At 20.6% G+C, this 18337-nt stretch overlaps 1 protein-coding gene across 4 annotated transcripts; it reads right to left on the bottom strand.

The window, feature by feature from the left end:
• Positions 1 to 2261: 2261 nt before the first annotated feature.
• Positions 2262 to 16363, bottom strand: LOC127281806 (protein grindelwald). 4 transcript variants are annotated; one of them, XM_051305715.1, is made up of 5 exons: positions 16199 to 16363; positions 12322 to 12744; positions 6497 to 6559; positions 5254 to 5405; positions 2262 to 5004 (listed from the first exon to the last, which is right to left on the bottom strand). In XM_051305715.1, exons 2-5 carry the CDS (start codon positions 12524 to 12526, stop codon positions 4726 to 4728), a joined length of 699 nt encoding a protein of 232 aa, XP_051161672.1. In that variant the 5' UTR covers positions 12527 to 12744; positions 16199 to 16363; the 3' UTR covers positions 2262 to 4725. The 4 variants fall into 4 exon arrangements, with proteins under 4 accessions (XP_051161672.1, XP_051161673.1, XP_051161674.1 ...); XM_051305716.1 differs by lacking the exon at positions 16199 to 16363 and adding an exon at positions 16054 to 16071; XM_051305717.1 differs by lacking the exon at positions 16199 to 16363 and adding an exon at positions 12869 to 12885.
• Positions 16364 to 18337: the final 1974 nt, after the last annotated feature.

The raw sequence follows: 18337 nt of genomic DNA, 5'->3' as shown, positions 1-18337 counted from the left end.
ATTAAATATTAATAAATAAAATATTAATTAAACTATTAATTAATAATAAATAAAATATTAATTAAACTATTAATTAAATATTAAAAAATAAAATATTAATTAAATTATTAATGGGAATACGAAATATGAAATTTTAATTATTTAAAGTCATTTATTGAAAAAACTTCTTTATTCAAAAACAATTTTTTTTTCTACAAATCGTTAGCATTTTTTTCAAATAAAATAAAAATTAAACGTTTTTTTTTAAACAAATATTTGATATTTATAACTTAACGGATAACTATAACATATTTATACTTAACTAATAATGTAATTAATTAACTTAATATACTTTGTTTATAAAATACTGTACAAACTTAACGCTCGCAAATAATATTTACAAAAACGTAGTTTCTTAGGGGAAAAAAATTGTTAATGATCAATTCAATAGAATAAAGTTTTAACAATTATTGCAAATTCATCTGATGAATATGATAATTAAACATAAAAATTATTATACTTGTAACGTAAAAAGTAAAAATATGGTTTTATTTAATATTAATTTAATTAATTAATAATTCATTAAACATTTAATTTCATTAAATGTTTAATATTTTATTTTTAAATTATTCTTTTTTTCGATATTTTTTTTTTTTAGAAAATTACTTGACTTTAAAAATGTTCACAAATTTTTTTTAAGAGGTTACATATTAGTTATCGTTTTTCAATTTTGATTAATCGAATTTTTATTCAAAACGAAAATTAATGAATTAATAATTAAGCACGATTGTCAAACAATTCTTGAAGTTTACAAAAACAGATATTTTGAGGACAAAAGCGGATCTTTTTTATAAAATTATATATTATAATTTATAATTATTTTATATAATTCTATAATAATATATAAAATATATATTATTATATATATATATAATTTTGTATAAATTTTTCCAACTATAACAAATAACTAATTAATTAATATTTTTCTGTATATTTTTTTCTTTTTAATTTTTTGAGCGATTAATGAGCAATTCGATCAATATCCGCTTTCGTCTTCTTTTTTAATTAATAATAAAAAAAAAAAAAAAAAAAAAAATCTACTTTCCTCTATTGCGTTTACATGAACGATTATATGTAATCGTAAATATCATCATGTATTATATATAGTTACGCAATACGAGGAGTAACTCTAAATATTATACCGTGTACGATCCTAACAATCATCGCGCTTTCTGTGTGATAGAAAGTCGACGATGTATGCACTACTGAATATTGCTTGCATGTCACACGAAAAATAATAATGTAAAATTTAAAACGTTTTTTTTTTAAACGTTTATTAAATTCTTATTATTTGCTATATTATATACATCACAAATCTCATATCAATTATCTCAGTGGTTTTAGATAATTTGCATTTATTTTTTTTTTATTTTCAGTAGATGATATACCTTTTAATTTAGAAAATATAAAATTTATTTTGGAATTTTTCATTCTTTGAATATTTTTACACTGGATAGAAAAAAATAATTTTCTTCTCTCGTGTTTTTTCAATATGGAAAAATTAATTTTTCGATTATTAATTCTGGAATCAAGAAAACAATTTCTTGAATAATTTTAGTTTTTTTTTGTTACTTAGAGTAAATTTTCACTCCTTTGCCGTGTATTTCTGACTCTTTCTGTAATTTTTTGGAATATTTTCCGCTGTTTGAACACTTTTATTATTTTTTTAATGTGCATTCTTCTAATTTTAATAATTACAATAGCGCAGTGATTTGTAGGCTTAACAATGAATTTTCTAATTACCTTGATTCAATTATATATAGACTGAAAAAAATTTATTTGATTCAAATAATCGACTATTATCAAATATTTATTTGTATCAAATAATTATTAGTCAATAAAAAGGTATTTGTTTCAAATAAAGAAATTATTGGTTCAAATACAATTTATTGAATTCAAATAAAAATTATTTATTTCAAGGAAATATTTATTTGATAATAGTCGATTATTTGAATCAAATAAATTTTTTTTTCAATGCAGTTTAAAAAACAAATGAGTTTGAAAATTCCATTACAATTGTCGAAGATTATTTTCTTAGAGAATACATTTCGTTGCAAAATTTCTTTTCTTATTTTTACAAAATTGATATTATTTTTTCTATTAAAAAAAAATTCTATTTTCAAATAAATTAAACCTTTTTTTTAATTTCTTAAAAATTGTTTATAAAATTGTTTTTTTATTCGATTATTTAAAAATGATGAAAAAAATATTTTAAAAACATTTTTTATTCGATTATTTAAAAATAATAAAAAAAATATTTAAAAAAAATTTTTCAATTTAGAAATGAAAATAAAAAAAGAAGCATTTTTCTAAGGCCACTTGTCTATAGTATAAAATAATTATTTACACACTGGTATTATAAAATAATATCCTAGTTACTAGAAAAAGCAACATGGGGCAAAAAATAGTAATAATAATAATAATATCCTCAATTCTGGAAGACCTTGGTCCCTTTAAGAACCAATCGCTGTTAAAAATGATAAAATAATAATAACTATAAATATATAGAGTTCGAATGTACATTTAAAAACTTAAAAATAAAATCTTAAATGTGCGGATTAAGTACGATGATTATTTAATTTTTTTTTTTTTTTTTTTACAATAAATACTGATGAATGATGTAAATGCATTAATTCTAAAAGAAAACTAAGGCCAGTTGACGTTACATCTAAAAGTTGCGGGGGCACTTTTGAAAAGGCACTTTGAAATTTTTGACTTTGCCCCTTTTTTATTCTTTTATTTTGAATTGTTAAAAAAATTTTTTTTTTTAAATTGTAAAAATTAAAATGATTATTAATTATTATTTATTTAATACGCCAAACATTTAAAAAAAAATACAAAATAAATAATTATTATTATTTAATTAATATGAATTATTTATTTGAAAAATTGAAATTGAGAAAAAAATTTAAAAACTAAAAGAGTAGAATTTTGAGCAAATACTTCGTATGAACTATTTTGAGCGTGAAAATTTGCGTATTTTTTTATTTTACTAGAAAAAATATGAATAATTTTTATAAAAATGCAAATTTTCCATTGCGTGAAATACTGTTGAATACGAGTTGAGCTTTTTTTTTTGATTAAGAGGCATTTTAATTGTGCGCTATAAATTTTTTTTTCTCTTTTTTTTAACAATTCAAGCAAAGTTGCACTGAGTCATTGAATGTTTTTATTATCTCATCTAATTTTTCATTTTTTTTTTTTTTTGGTTTACTACTACTTAAAAAGAAAAAAAAAAAACTTTTATGTGTAACGTAACTGACCTATGCAAATCGAACTACTTGCGTTCGATTTTGCTCCGAAGGCCTTTCATGGACGGAATGGCTGATAGGGAATAATAGATAAATTCTACTTTATCACCTTTAAATTCTAGTCTTATCATAATTATAATATATATGTACAGGTTGGAACAATAAACGAAAGAACATTTTTTTTTCTCGATTAATTAAAAATAATTCCTATTAAAGAAACAATAATTTATTCGCCTTTATATTAAAATAAATAATTAACATTAAATTATTTAAATTTTAATAATTTAAAAAAAATTTTTTTTGTTTTAGAAAAATATTTCAATATTTTACCTGAGAAATTCCTTTTCTTTTTTGTAAATCTATTTTTATTTTTTTTTTGTTTGAAAAATTCAATTTTAAAAATTTCGATAAATATAATTATATTCCTCTTTTTTGTAAATCTCTTTTTATTATTTTTTTTTTGTTTGAAAAATTCAATTTTAAAAATTTCGATAAATAAATATTCCTCTCTTTTTTGTAAATTTATTTTTATTTTTTTTGTTATAAAAATTAAATTTAAAAAATTTTGATAAATATTTTACTTGATAAATTTTTTTGTTTTATTTTTATTCTTTTTGTTATAAAAATTCAATTTAAAAAATTTTGATAAATATTTTACTTAATAAATTTTTGTGTTTTATTTTTATTCTGTTTGTTATAAAAATTAAATTTTTAAATATTTTGATGCAAATATATTTATATTGATTTTTTTTTAATAGGAATTATCATTATTATAGTGAATTAAAATAAATAATATTAAGTCACACAGCCGCACGGTTCCCTTGAAAATACGCTCTCATTTTAGTAAACCGTTAATATTTTTTATTGTATACGTAAATATGAGCTTTTTAAAATTCGGAATACGTTTACTATCTCTATTTTTTTTTTTTTTTTGATATATATTCTGTCTTTTAATACTAATTTATATTAATAATTAATGAAATATTTTACAATGCACATAAATTGATTATTCAATATTCCTGCGATGAATAGTAACGACTAATTTTTTTTTTAAAAATCGCGTATTAAAATACCTTTATATATCAAATCGTAAAAATTGTTTTTATGAAAATCTTTTTTCTGTATATAGAAAATTTAATAAAAATTTTATATCAAAAAATTGTAGAAAAAAAAGAATAATTTTATAAAAAAAGTTGTTTAGAATTTTAAATTTCAATTTTGGAATTTTTTTTTCTTGGCAAATTTTTTTCTAATTTTCTAAATTGTATCTGAATTTAAAAAAAAATTAATTCTTCGATTCTTCAATTTTATTAGAAGTTGAGGGATTTTGATGATTAATTATCAAATCAGTCGTACTTTTATTTAAAATTGGAATGATTTTTCGATTTTTGCGAATAATAAAAGGCTCGTGAAAACGAACCTTTTTAAGTAAATTTCATAAAGAACTTTCCCTTTTATTTCTTGATTGTGATGTATCGGGACTTGGTGTCATTGCTAAATTATCATAAGCATAATCCAATGCATTATCTTCACATGCATTATTTTTTGATAAATCAGTACTTGCTGTACTTGGTGTGCCATCGTCATTATTAATAATTTCCGATGCTGCAACACTACCACTTATCGTTGGCATTGTTAATTTTAATCCATTTTGTTTAATCGTTCCATTTTCCACGTCATCGCGAACCTTGTTCCTATGCTTTTTCACTTTCTGCTTTGAAAAAAGAAAAATTAATTATTATTATTTTTTTTTTAATAGAAATTTTTTTTATAAATCAATTTTTTAAAAATAAAATTATTATCCAATTGGTGGGAAATTAATTATTATTATTAGTTGCGCAAGGGAATATTTTGAAAATTATTTCGATAAAAAAAATTTTTTTTTTTTTTTTTCAATATATAATAATTTTGTGTCAAGTTGAAAAAACTTGATATTATATATTATATGACATTACTTACATACCGGCCACTTTTTCCTGAAAGTCTTTTGAAGGAAGGTTTTAACTTTTTGCCACTTAATTAACGTTCTCGCTAATAAGTAAATAATTGCCAGTAAGGAAAGGCAAGTGAGTGACAATGATATCTTGAGTAGTGTCCTTTGCCTCTGAATTTCCTCTGCGAACAAGAATTCCTCATTAATAGTCATTATAGAAAATTTCATTCGTTAATTATATATATATATATTATACTTGATTTTTAATTATAGAGCCAAAATTATATTTACAATTTATACTAAAAACAAATTCAATTAAAATTTTTTGAAAAGAAAATTAATTAAAAAGAGTCATTTTATATGAAACCGTATCAGTAGAAAATTTATTTACTTGTAACTATTTTTATTATTTTATTATTATTATTATTATTATTAATATTATTATTATTATTACTGTACTATTTTTTCGTGTATAAAAATTTATTTATTTTTATTAATTTAATTTTTATTTATATATATTTATTTTTTATAATTTATTTTTTTTAATTTATTTTTTTTAATTGACAAAATTGTCATTTTTATATTTCAAGAAAATTATATAATTAAATCAGTGAATGAAAAAAAAAACAATTATAAAAATTCATCATAATAATTTAGAAAATATAATTTTTTGAGTTTTACATTTTTTTATGTGAACGATGTATTCGAGATACTGTAATTATTCTTTTATCATTATAAAGTATGAACAAGTGTCATCAGCTCTACAAAAATGATCTCACAAGTGTTGGCACTGAATTCACATGATGTAACACACACAAAAAAATTATTATTCAATATTTAAGTGTTTGCAAAGTCTGTTTTTTAATAATCTATTAAGAACAATCTCACTTTTGAATATAATCTAAAAAAAAAAATTTTTTAAGAAAAAATTTATAAATTAATAAAAAATTATTAGTGAATTTAAATTAAATTTACATTAAATTTACATTAAATTTTTATTAAATTTATATTGAAACTTCAAATTTTGTAGAAAAAAAAAATTTATTTAACGTATGTTGAAATATAAATTTAAATTGGATTTTTCCGAAAATAAATTAACAACAAGGTGTTTATTGATTACACATACGTATATATATATATAGATATAGTATTTTCATATATATATGTACTTTCACATCTAGAAACAAGTGTTACAACATGGAACCATCGCGGTTTTTTTTTTCTCTTATTTTTTCATGAGTGATTCATCGATAAATTAATATTCCGGACTTACCTCGCAGTTCACCTTCCAATTTCAAATCTGTCCTAAGAACGTATCTTTGGTCGTGTAGATACTCTGTAACGTAGAAAGAAATTATTTTTATTTCAAGAAAAATTATGTCGATAATGAAATAATTTTTAATTTTCAATATTAAAATTTTGCTTTAGGTTTTTATTAATTAATTAATTAATTATTGATTAATTTTCACTTAATTAATTATTACTTAAATTTACTTAATTAATAACTACTTAATTTTTATCTAATTAATTAATAATTAATTTTTAACCCAATTAATTATTAATTAAATTTACTTAATAATTATTAATTAATTTTTACTTAATAATTATTAACTAATTTTTACTTAATTAATTATTGATTAATATTTGAACTGCTAATTATTGATTTCCTTTGTAATTAGTAATTATAATTAATTAATAATTAATAATTAGTATTCATTAGTAATCATCATGTTAATTAGTTATTATAATAATTAGTAATCATGATAATTAGTAATTATAATTAATATTTATCAAGCTAATTAATAATCACAATAATTGATTATTGCTTTGCTAATTAATAAATATTTTCATTTATACTAATTTACATGTTCTAATTATTAAATTACAAATTATTAATCAGTTTACTAATTACTAATTATCAATTACTAATTACCAATTACTAATTACTAATTACCAACTACTAATTACCAACTACTAATTACCAATTACTAATTGCCAATTACTAATTGCCAATTACTAATTACCAATTACTAATTACCAATTAGTAATTACTAATTACCAATTACTAATTACCAATTACTAATTACCTAATTTGTTAATTAATTCACAAATTAAAAATGAAACATTTTAAAATTTTTTTAAAATAAAAAATATTAATTTAGTAATAGAATTTTTTTAATTAAATTTTTTTTTAATTATTATAAAATTAGAGAATTAAATTAAAAGTTAGAACTTGATTTTTCTTAGCACTATTATGGTAGCAGTTGATGGGGAACTAAATGAACATAGAGCAACATAAGTCAGTCTCTGACTTTGTAAACTGTTGTATGACTTGTATGTGTATGTGTGTCATTGCATAAATATATGTACATGAATGCATGCTACAAAAAAAAAATGAGAACCTCATCATCGGTATTCACGATAGAGTTAACGATCCGCAAAGACAAGGCTGGGAGTGGTTTGCATTTTAAAAGTTCATAGACGAAGAAATTACTTTTTTTTTTTTCAAAATTTAATCGCAACGTTATTTTTTTTTAAGCTCTATTTGAATATTAAATTTTCGATTTTTGAAACTCCCTTAAAACTTGGTTTTTTAATTTAAAATTTTTTTTCAATATAATTTTTCTCGAATTTTTTATTTTAAATTTTATTGAGGGTTAAATTCTGATATCAATAAAAAAAAATTGAGTAAAACACATTTTGTACACGTATAATGAAATTCAATACTAAATAACAACAAGGCTCGTCGCGTACAAAGGCACTATCGCTAAACGACACGTTTTATGCACTTGATAAAATTGCGTCCGATATAATCGCTCGAGGAATAATTACTTGTGTTCTCTAATGAAAAGCTCTCGCAGGTTCATTGAAATTTGAAATTTTTTTATTTTTTTTCATTAAATTGAAAGTAAAAAAAATAAAAGAAAAACAAAAATTGTCCCTTTGAAATTTTTTTTTTCGCCTTTTTTCAATCGATAATTAATTAGTAACAATTCTTTTTTAACAAGTATACAATTGAGAAAATAAGATCTAAAAAAAAAAAAAAAATTGGTACCAATTTATTACAATAAATATTTTATATTTATAAATAATTAATATTCATTGCAAATAAAATAATAAAAAATAAAAATAATTATATAAAAAACCAGGAAACTAAAAATAAAATAATAAAAAAATTATAACAATTATATTTTTCATAAGTGATGTATTTTTATTTTATTTATTTATTATTTTAATATTTTATTTACAATGAACAATTTCATAAAAGGTATTTCCATATAAAATCAAAAACCAATTTTTAATGAAAAAAAAAAAATTTTTGGTATTGGAATTTTAGAGAACATTTTATTGTGGCAATATCGTATCTACATGTGTGTTAACGTGAAAGAAGACGCGCAGGCGTTCCTTATTATTATTACCAGTAGCGATGGTAACCAATACTGCAAACATTACAGTGATTTTTATTTTTTAAAAATAATAAATTTTATTTTTTCACATTTTATATATAATTTATTTAATATTGTAGAGTAGAATTTTTCAAATACAATTAACAATAAATATATAAAAATTTTTGTCTAAATTTTTGAAAATACTAGAAAAAAAAAAAATTATAAGGGGGTCGCGTTTGAATATATAGGAATGAAGTCATAGCAATCGATTGCTATGGAATTTCAAGCATTATCGCTTATCAGTATTCATATTTATTATGCATAAACTAGAGACAAAATGACTCACACTTGAAAAATAAAATTATGTTGTTTATTTATTTAGGCCACTATTTTTTTTTATAAAAACAACTAACTGTTTAATATTTTAATTTAAATTGAAATTTATTATTTTAATCTATTAACATTTATTATTATTATCATTATTAGTAGTATTAATAGTGTAATTATTATTATTATCATATTAATGTAATTATTATTGTGATTATTATTATCATTACTATTATAATGACTATGGTTCATAGAAAGAAAGATGTTAAAATACTTTTTTTTTGCCAATTAAAGCATTTCGAAGATAATTTTCCATTATGCATTTGTGGCTAAGCGGTTAGGTTATCGACTTTGCGAGCGAGTTGCTTGGGGTTCGATTCCCGGCACAGGAGAATTTTTTCTGCATTAAATAGTTACGTTATTGCGTCTTCAATGGTTATTTAAGCTATATTATATAATCAGTATTGGTTTTATTATAAAAATCAATGACATAAAAAATTACGGGAAAAATAGAAATTAATAATTAATTAATTAAAAAATTAAAAATAGAAATTAATAATTAATTAATTTAAAAATAGAAAATAATAGAAATTAACAATTAATTAATTGGAAAATAAAAATTAAGAAATAATTAATGGAAAAATTAAAAGTAGAAAATAATACTTAGAAATTAACAATTAATTAATTGAAAAATAGAAATTAAGAAATAATTAACTGAAAAATTAAAAATAATAGAAATTAACAATTAATTAATTATTTGAAAATAATAGAAATTAATAAATAATTAATAGAAAAATTAAAAGTAGAAAATAATAGAAATTAGTTAAAAAAATTCAAAATAGAAAATAATAGAAATTAATAAATAATTAATGGAAAAATTAAAAATAGAAAATAATAGAAATTAACAATTAATTAGTTAAAAAATTAAAAATAGAAAATAATAAAAATTAATAATTAATTAAAAAATTAAAAATAGAAGAAAAATTATTAAAAAAATGAAATATTATAGAAGAAATAAAAAATTACATCTAATAAAAAAAATACTTCCTTCATGAGGAAGAAGCAAAATGGAAAAAAAAGAATTGAAATATAAAAAATAAAAGTACAAAAAAAAATGCCAATGAGGGGGAAGAGCAATGAAATGCTAAAGGAATATTATAGAAAAAGAAAAGAAAAAAAAAATACCTAGAGACAAAAGTGAGTCATCGGTCACGTTTATATATGGGGAGAGCTACATAGTGGTACAATCAGGTGCAAAGTCAACGGACCTGAGCAAACTACAGGGAGAGTATAATAATATATATGTTCAGGTGCATCTATTGTATTATGGGACTCTATATTGATTATAATTAAGGATCAAATTTTTTAAACCAAAAAATTTTTTAATTAAATTAATTATAAACAATGTTTATAGTATAAATATTCTCTAAACTGTATGTATATAGATTGTTTCTGTTACCAAGGAAAGGGAGCAGATCGAAAGGACATTACCCTTTGACCCTTTTTCACCTGATGATTCAGACTCGCGCGATCAGATCAAAAAGCTCCATTTTCGCAATTTATTGTTCACGCTTCACGTAAACAATGCAATTAGAATAAATTTATTTATTCATATTCATATTATTAATTAATAATTTTTTTTGTAACGATTTAATAATTCCTTATTAATAACAATATTTTTATAATAATAATAATAATAATAAAAATAATAATAATAATAATAATAATAATAATAATAATAAGTACAATTAACAATTTTAATTTATTTCAATTTTATTGTTATTATTGATTGTTAATAAATAATTTATATATTATTAGGTGATTAATAATCAATAGTAATAAAATTAAAATCAATTATAATTCTTAATTGTATTTATTACACGGAAAAAATCTTTGTCTGGAATAGCGATACGTTTCTCTAGAATAAAGAAAACTTTCGCTGTTTTAGTGAAATATTTAGCTGTTTCACTGAAACTTATTGCTGTTCCAAGTGAAAAATTTTTTGCGTGTATTATAATAGCAATATTGTTGGTAATGAATTATTTAATTAATAATAATAAATTTAATAAATATTAATATTTATTATATAATTAAATTAATAATTATTTAATTATCATTAATTAATAATCAATAATAATAAAAAATAATATAATAATAATAAAAAATTTAAATCAATTATAAAAAAATTATAATTATATAATTATAATTGCATTTATTATTGCAATAACAATATTGTTGGAAAAATTATTTAATTTTTTAAAAAATTTCCAAAGAATAAAAAATAAAAATTGTTTCTTGTTGAAAATTATACAATGCAAATTAGACTGGAAAAATTTCTTTAAAAAAAAAATGTCAATTGAAATAAAATTGAGGGATAAATATATTAAGATTTATTTCTTCCTGTATTTGATTTTTTTTCTTCTTTGAAAGGAACATATAATCTTTCGTAATATTTGAGTTGATCTTTTGGGATAAACCCGACAGGTAGCTTGTTGACGAAAAAGCGCAAGGTGAATAGTCGGGGTATTCTTTAAAAAAAAAAAAAAAAAGGTTTTTAGAAAAGAAACTTAATCGTAGGGGGATTCGAAACAGGTTCTCTAGTGACGAAATCTTCATCTCAGTCCAGTCTTTTTATTTTCTATTTAGGCAACTTTTTTCTCCACCGTTAAACTTATTTACTTAAATTTCGTTTACACACCAAAAAGTCAGAGTTTACGCAAACAAAATTTGAACGTTAAGTAGAAAATGATTTATTATTCTTTTTTTTTTTTTTTTTAATTTTTTTCTGTATAATTTTTTGCATTTTTTAAAAATTAATATTTTTCATTACACTCAGAGAAATGGTATATTTGTCTCCGAGCCTACTAACTCATTTATTTGTTGCAAATATATTTTATTTCATTGAAATAAAAAATTTATTTGAGCCAAAGAAAAATTTATTTGAGCCAAAGAAAAATTTATTTGAGCCAAAGAAAAATTTATTTCTGACAAATAAAATTTTTATTTACGCCAAATAAATAAGTTAGTAGGCTCTGAGACAAATATACATTTACTTAACTCAAATATATTTTATTTGGTTCAAATAAATCATTTTTCTGGGTGTAGAAAAAAAAAATTAAAATTCAATTAAATAATTATTATTAGTTAATAATTATTATTATTATTAGTTTTCAGTTAGAAAAATAATAATTTTTCATTTTTGTAAATTAAATGTTTCACAATAATTAATTTGGAAAAATTTATTATATTTGAGAAAAAAAAAGTATACGTCTCTCTCAAAGGGGATTTTTAAATTAATGAGAAAAATTGAGATGAAAAATATAAAAAAATTGTTATAATTAAATGTATATATATATATAGTAAAAAAGAGAAATTTATATACCTTGACAGTCCTTTGTGCACAATTCCGGTTGATGATTGTGGCTTGTTGAATTACAAATAACAGAACATGGCCGACATTGTGTGTCAAAGGGACTGCAATATTCCGATGGTGAACATTTCTTTTGTCCACATTTCAAGCCATCGGGATTTAGTGTTGCAAAAGTGAAAGAGATCAGGAAAGACAGACATATTGTAGACAAAAACATGATTTTAATTTCTCTCAAAAAAAAAGAAATAAATTTTCTTTTTTTTTATTTTGATTTTTTTTATATTAAAAAAAAAAAATAACTAAAAATAGTTATTTTTTGTGCAAATCAATTATTTTCAAAAACATTGATTCGTGTCACATTTTTGATTTTTTTTTTTTTAACTGTATTCGAAGGGAATATCCTCGGGTGGATCCATGATCATCGAGGCATTTGAACTGTAAAAGAAAAAATTATCGATTAGTAAAAAATAAATTAATAGTAAAAAATAAATTAATTTCTATTAAAAGTTAACGATTCGTTAATTTTATTTCAAGAATATCGGAAAATTATGTTAAGTACATATGACTCAGGACATTGAAGAAACTGAAGTGAAAATAAGTTTTATGCACATATAATTTTATGCAGGTTGCGATAACGGTAATGTCATGTCTTGTAAATTATCGTATAAATAAATTGTCAGTATTCGTCAGCAGAATTTTTTTTTTTTTAAGAATAAAAATGGAATATTTCTCATTTTTTCATATATATGAATTTTTTTATTTTATTAAAATTTTATTTAAATTATTCGTAAAATTTGTAAAAAAAAGTTGTAATTAAAAAAAATTAAAAAACGATTAAAAATTATAATAATTTAACGAAAGAACAATGAAAATATAATTATTTAAAGATATTTTTAAAAGTTCATTGGGAAAAAAAAGTTAACTATTATTTTAAAAATAGAAAAAAAAATCATGAATGAATTCAAGACTTAATGTCTTCTTTTTTTTTTTTAAAAAAAGTAAATACAGGAAACGATAATTTTCTTCATAAGACAATTGCATTAAGATGCAATTCGTCATCGCATTTTTCTTACTTGTTGTATATAAAAAACCACATGTAATAAACATTTATAGTTTGAGACAGCCATTCATTTTTTTTTCATCAACGTAATTTTTAATTTTTTCAAATTGGCCAATTATTTTTTTATTTTATTTTAAAAAAAAATACTTTTCTGACATTCAAAAAAAATTTTTCCTATTAATTTTTTTTTACAAATATTTTTTTACAAATACTTATTTGAAATATTACTATTATTATTATTATTATTATTCTATTATTATTATTATTATTATTATTATTATTATATTATTATTATTTATTATTTACTTATTTAGAAATATTTTTTTATACATTTATTTACAAATATTTATTTTATTAGAAAATAAAGAATTATTATTTGTAAAAAAAATAATTAGGAAAATTTTTAGTATGCAATTAATATAAAATCGCGATTGATTTGCATAAACAATAGCAATTTTTTTTTTTTTTTTTTTTTAATATACACTAGACTCTCCAATGACCGGATGTACTCACGGATGTGAATGCGTAGGACGTTGTGATCAGTGATCATTTCACGCAAAGCCATGTTGAAATCTCTCAACTGAGAACAAAATCCACATTCACCTCCATTCACGTGACAAGAAATTGATATTAAAAAAAAATCATCCACCGTAAATTTTAATTTTTTTTTTTTTTATGAAAAATAATTCAAAATTTTAAATTAACTTCCCGCCGTTAATGAAAATGAAAAATAAAATAATAATTTATAATATAAAGACAGTAAGAAATTTTGGGAAATATTATTTTTCGTAAATAAAATAAAAAAAAAAAATATATTAAAAATTAAAAAAGTGCATTATTGTCTCCTCTGTGTATATAAAAGTGTTAACTTTCAAAAAAGAGATACTATGGGTTGATTTCATGAGGTTGGAGAGGAATGTTACCTGACTGGTTTCAGAGGAGACTGAAGAGAATATAATATACGTAAACCTTCATTATAGTAACGTTGGTTATATTCTTTTGCTACAGTGAAGTCACTATATAGCTCTCTCGAATAACGAAATCGAGACATTGTCAAGAGACTATCGAAGTCTCCGAATAAGCCATACACAATCGGTGGCACGAATTTCTTAACCGCTAATCCTTGCAATTTCTCACGTACTCGCGATAAAAAAAAAACAGTTTTTCCTATCGCTATTCTGATTTGCAAATTTTCTTCTCATTTTTTTCTTGAAAAATATTTTTATCCTCTTCTTCATTAATTATTAGCTATTTTATTATTAATTTATTGATTTATAAAAAAAATTAATAAAGGAATAATAATTATATTATTATTAAATTAATAAAATATTAAGAATAATTATTATTAATTAAATAAATTAATTAAAAATAATTAAATAATTAATAAGGAAATAATAATTATATTATTATTAAATTATTATTATTAATAATAATTATTAAATAATAATTTAATAATTTATTTATTTATAAATTTATTAATAATTTGTTAGCAATAACTGAAAATTAACTAATTTAATTAGATACACTAATTATATATTTTTTTTAATACGTATTATAACAAAAACTAAATAAATTATTCAGAAATGAAGAGAATTTTAGAATCATTTTGATTTGTACGTAAAAAAAACATGAAATCAAGTTTATTTTGAAACGCGAGTTATATAAGCTGATTGTAATTAATTTAGCATCTAATTAGCCATTATTAGCTTCGAGTAGGAGAGAATAATCGCAATAGATTTTTTGATGATAAATAAAATGCTGTCAGGAAAGTTTGTTTTTTTTTTTTTAAATCGAGAATCTAAAGACTGTAATTACAATGCCAATTGTAAATGCAATGACTATTATTATAAAATTATATTTTTAATTATTGTAAATTTTTTTATTACTTTCTTCGATTAAAAAACAAATTTTCTTTTGTCTAATTTTTTTTTATATAAAATGAAATTTCTAATTTTATGAAAAACAGAAATTTCAAATATTTATTTTTAATTTTTATTATTTAATTGTTTATAAATTAACATTTTATTTAACTAATTAATTAATTTTTGTTTTGGTATAATAATATTAATAATAATAATTACCTATGTACGTAAGGTAAAATTTTGAAATAAATAAATACCTAATAATAATTTATTTAAAAATATATAAAATAATAATAAACTCGATAGTTTTCCTTTTTTGGATTCCAGACTTGTTGGAACAAACATACCGTGACGCTACTGCGTACTTGGTACCAAACAACGTTTCCTAAATTATTCAAAATTTTTGCTTTTTAAATTAAATTTTTTTTTTTTAATCAGTGAATTAAATTATTTTAAATGAATTATTATTAACATATTTTATTAATATTCATTATTGCTATTAATAATAAATTTTCATAATTATTAATAATAATTTAACATTATTATTAATAATTACTATTATTAATAAAAATAATTATTAATGATAATTATAATTATTAATAAAAATAATTATTAATATTATTAATAATTATAGGTAATTATTTTTATTAATAATTAAAATTACTATTACCAATATTATAATGAATATTATTTAAAAAAAGTTTATTAATATTAATTTAATAACAAATTACAATAAACAATATGTTGCAAAATTGTAATATTTACAGTACGTTATGCTTTCATCAGCATATTGTTCTTTTTTTCTCAAACAATTTTACTCACAGTCCATAAGAAGTCAATATAGAGTAACAAGTGGCACAGAATAAAAAAAAAAATACACAATAACAAAAAATTTTTAAACAATGTGGAAAAATCACCCCCCCCCCCAAAAAAAAATGTAAAAATAGATTATTAAAAAAAAACTTACAAGCACTTCACAAATAGTCACATTATTATTGTTTAAAAAAAAAATTGTAGTTATGGTCGTTCACCGACTTTCTATACGAGACTGTCGATCGAAGGAGCACCGGAATACCCGGAGCTGTAAACGTAAACCTACAGGTCAGGTTTGACTCCCACCTTCCAAGAGTCAACCTCTCTCTCTCACTCCCCCCTTCACTATACACCTGCGATCGCGTAGGTTGCCCCTGCCATTTTTATATTTACCTGTTGCCAGTTTTTGTGCGCAAGTCAAAAAATCACACAGAATTTTTTTAATTTTCAAAAAAAGAGCGGAAATTTCATTTTTTTCCACTTAATTTAATTTTAATTAAAAAAAAAATTGCAATTTTATATGTATTTTTCAGTGCAAGTGTAAATAATTTATATTTTTATATTTTTATTAGAACTGTGCAAAATAAATCGAACCGAACTGTTCGAATTTTTACGTCAAGTTCGAATGTCGAAAATTCGACAAGCGAGTCAGCCCAGTTCGAATGTCGAAATTCAACATTCGAGTCAGCTCAGTTCGAATTACAAATATTCGACATACGAGTCAGCCCAGTTCGAAATGTCGAAAGTTCGAAATTCGAGTCAGCGTCATTAACATCCGAACAAAATTCGATTCTATTCGAACATTACACAGCTCTAAAAAAATCGAAAAAAATTGATTATTCTTATTCTATTGCAATTTAGGTTCAATTGGTAGGTTTTTTTTGAAGGTTACCAATGTTGTTTTAAGGTAAAAAAATAATAGAGACATGCTGATTAATTTTATTTGAATTTTTTTCGAATTTATTCATTTTCCAGGAAAACATTCTATTCAAAAAAATGGAATAAAATTGATTATTCTTATTCTCTTACAATTTAGGTTTAATTGGTAGGTTTTTTTTGAAGGTAATACATGTTATTTTAAGGTAAAAAAATAATAGAGACATGCTGATTAATTTTATTTGAATTTTTTTCGAATTTATTCATTTTCCAGGAAAACATTCTATTCAAAAAAATGGAATAAAATTGATTATTCTTAGTCTAGTGCAATTTAGGTTCAATTGGTAGGTTTTTTTTGAAGGTTACCAATGTTGTTTTAAGGTAAAAAAATAATAGAGACATGCTGATTAATTTTATTAGAATTTTTTTCGAATTTTTTCATTTTCCAGGAAAACATTCTATCTAAAAAAATTAGACCTGTGCAAAATAAATCGAAACGAACTGTTCGAATTTTTACGCCGAGTTCGAATGTCGAAAATTTGACTTTCGAGTCAGCCCAGTTCGAATTACAAAAATTCGACATCCGAGTCAGCCCAGTTCGAATGTCGAAAGTTCGAAATTCGAGTCAGGGTCATTAAAAACCGAACAAAATTCGATTCGATTCGAACATTGCACAGCTCTAATTTTGATCCATTATAATTTTTTATTTTAGTAAGAATTAATAATTTTCTAACTCAGAAAAGGATTTATATTTAGAGAAAAATTTTTTATTTGTTTCAGAGATGAATAAATATTTATTTCAGATAAATTTTATTTGAGTTAAATAAATATTTTATTTTGCGCTAAATAAAATTTCATTTGTGTTAAATAAAATTGTATTTGTGCTAAATAAAATTTTATTTGTGCTAAGTAAATTTTTTTAATTATAACATAAAATTATGAGGCTCAGAAAAAATATATTTTTATTTGCTTCAAATAAACGCCAATAAAATATTTCTATTGGTGTAAGTAAAAAATAATTTAAAATTTAACAATTATACAATTATACAATTTTTAATCTTCAAATCCAATTTGTTAAAAAATAAAATTGTTTCTTCTGAGAACAGTTTTAGTTAAAAATTACTTTTTTACTAAAAATTATTTTTGTACTAAAAATTACTTTTTTACTAAAAATTATTTTTTTTTTTACTAAAAATCTAATTTTTTCCCAAAAATATAAAAAATATTGAAGCTTGCACAGAGAAATAATAAATATAAAATAATAAATATATATAGAAAAAATAATAAATCATCAAGCCAGAAATAAGAATTCATTTAATTTCGATTGAATCAGAAATGACGTGTGAAATAATAATTTACATACTCGTTATCAATGAAAGTCAATTAAATAATCGATTAATTTATTTGTCATTAATTT

Source organism: Leptopilina boulardi, unplaced genomic scaffold (genome assembly GCF_019393585.1).
Source record: "Leptopilina boulardi isolate dan_hultmark-lab unplaced genomic scaffold, ZJU_Lbou_2.1 LbouV2_278, whole genome shotgun sequence".
Classification (NCBI taxonomy): Eukaryota; Metazoa; Arthropoda; class Insecta; order Hymenoptera; family Figitidae; genus Leptopilina; species Leptopilina boulardi.
This window is presented reverse-complemented; position numbering and strand designations above follow the sequence as displayed.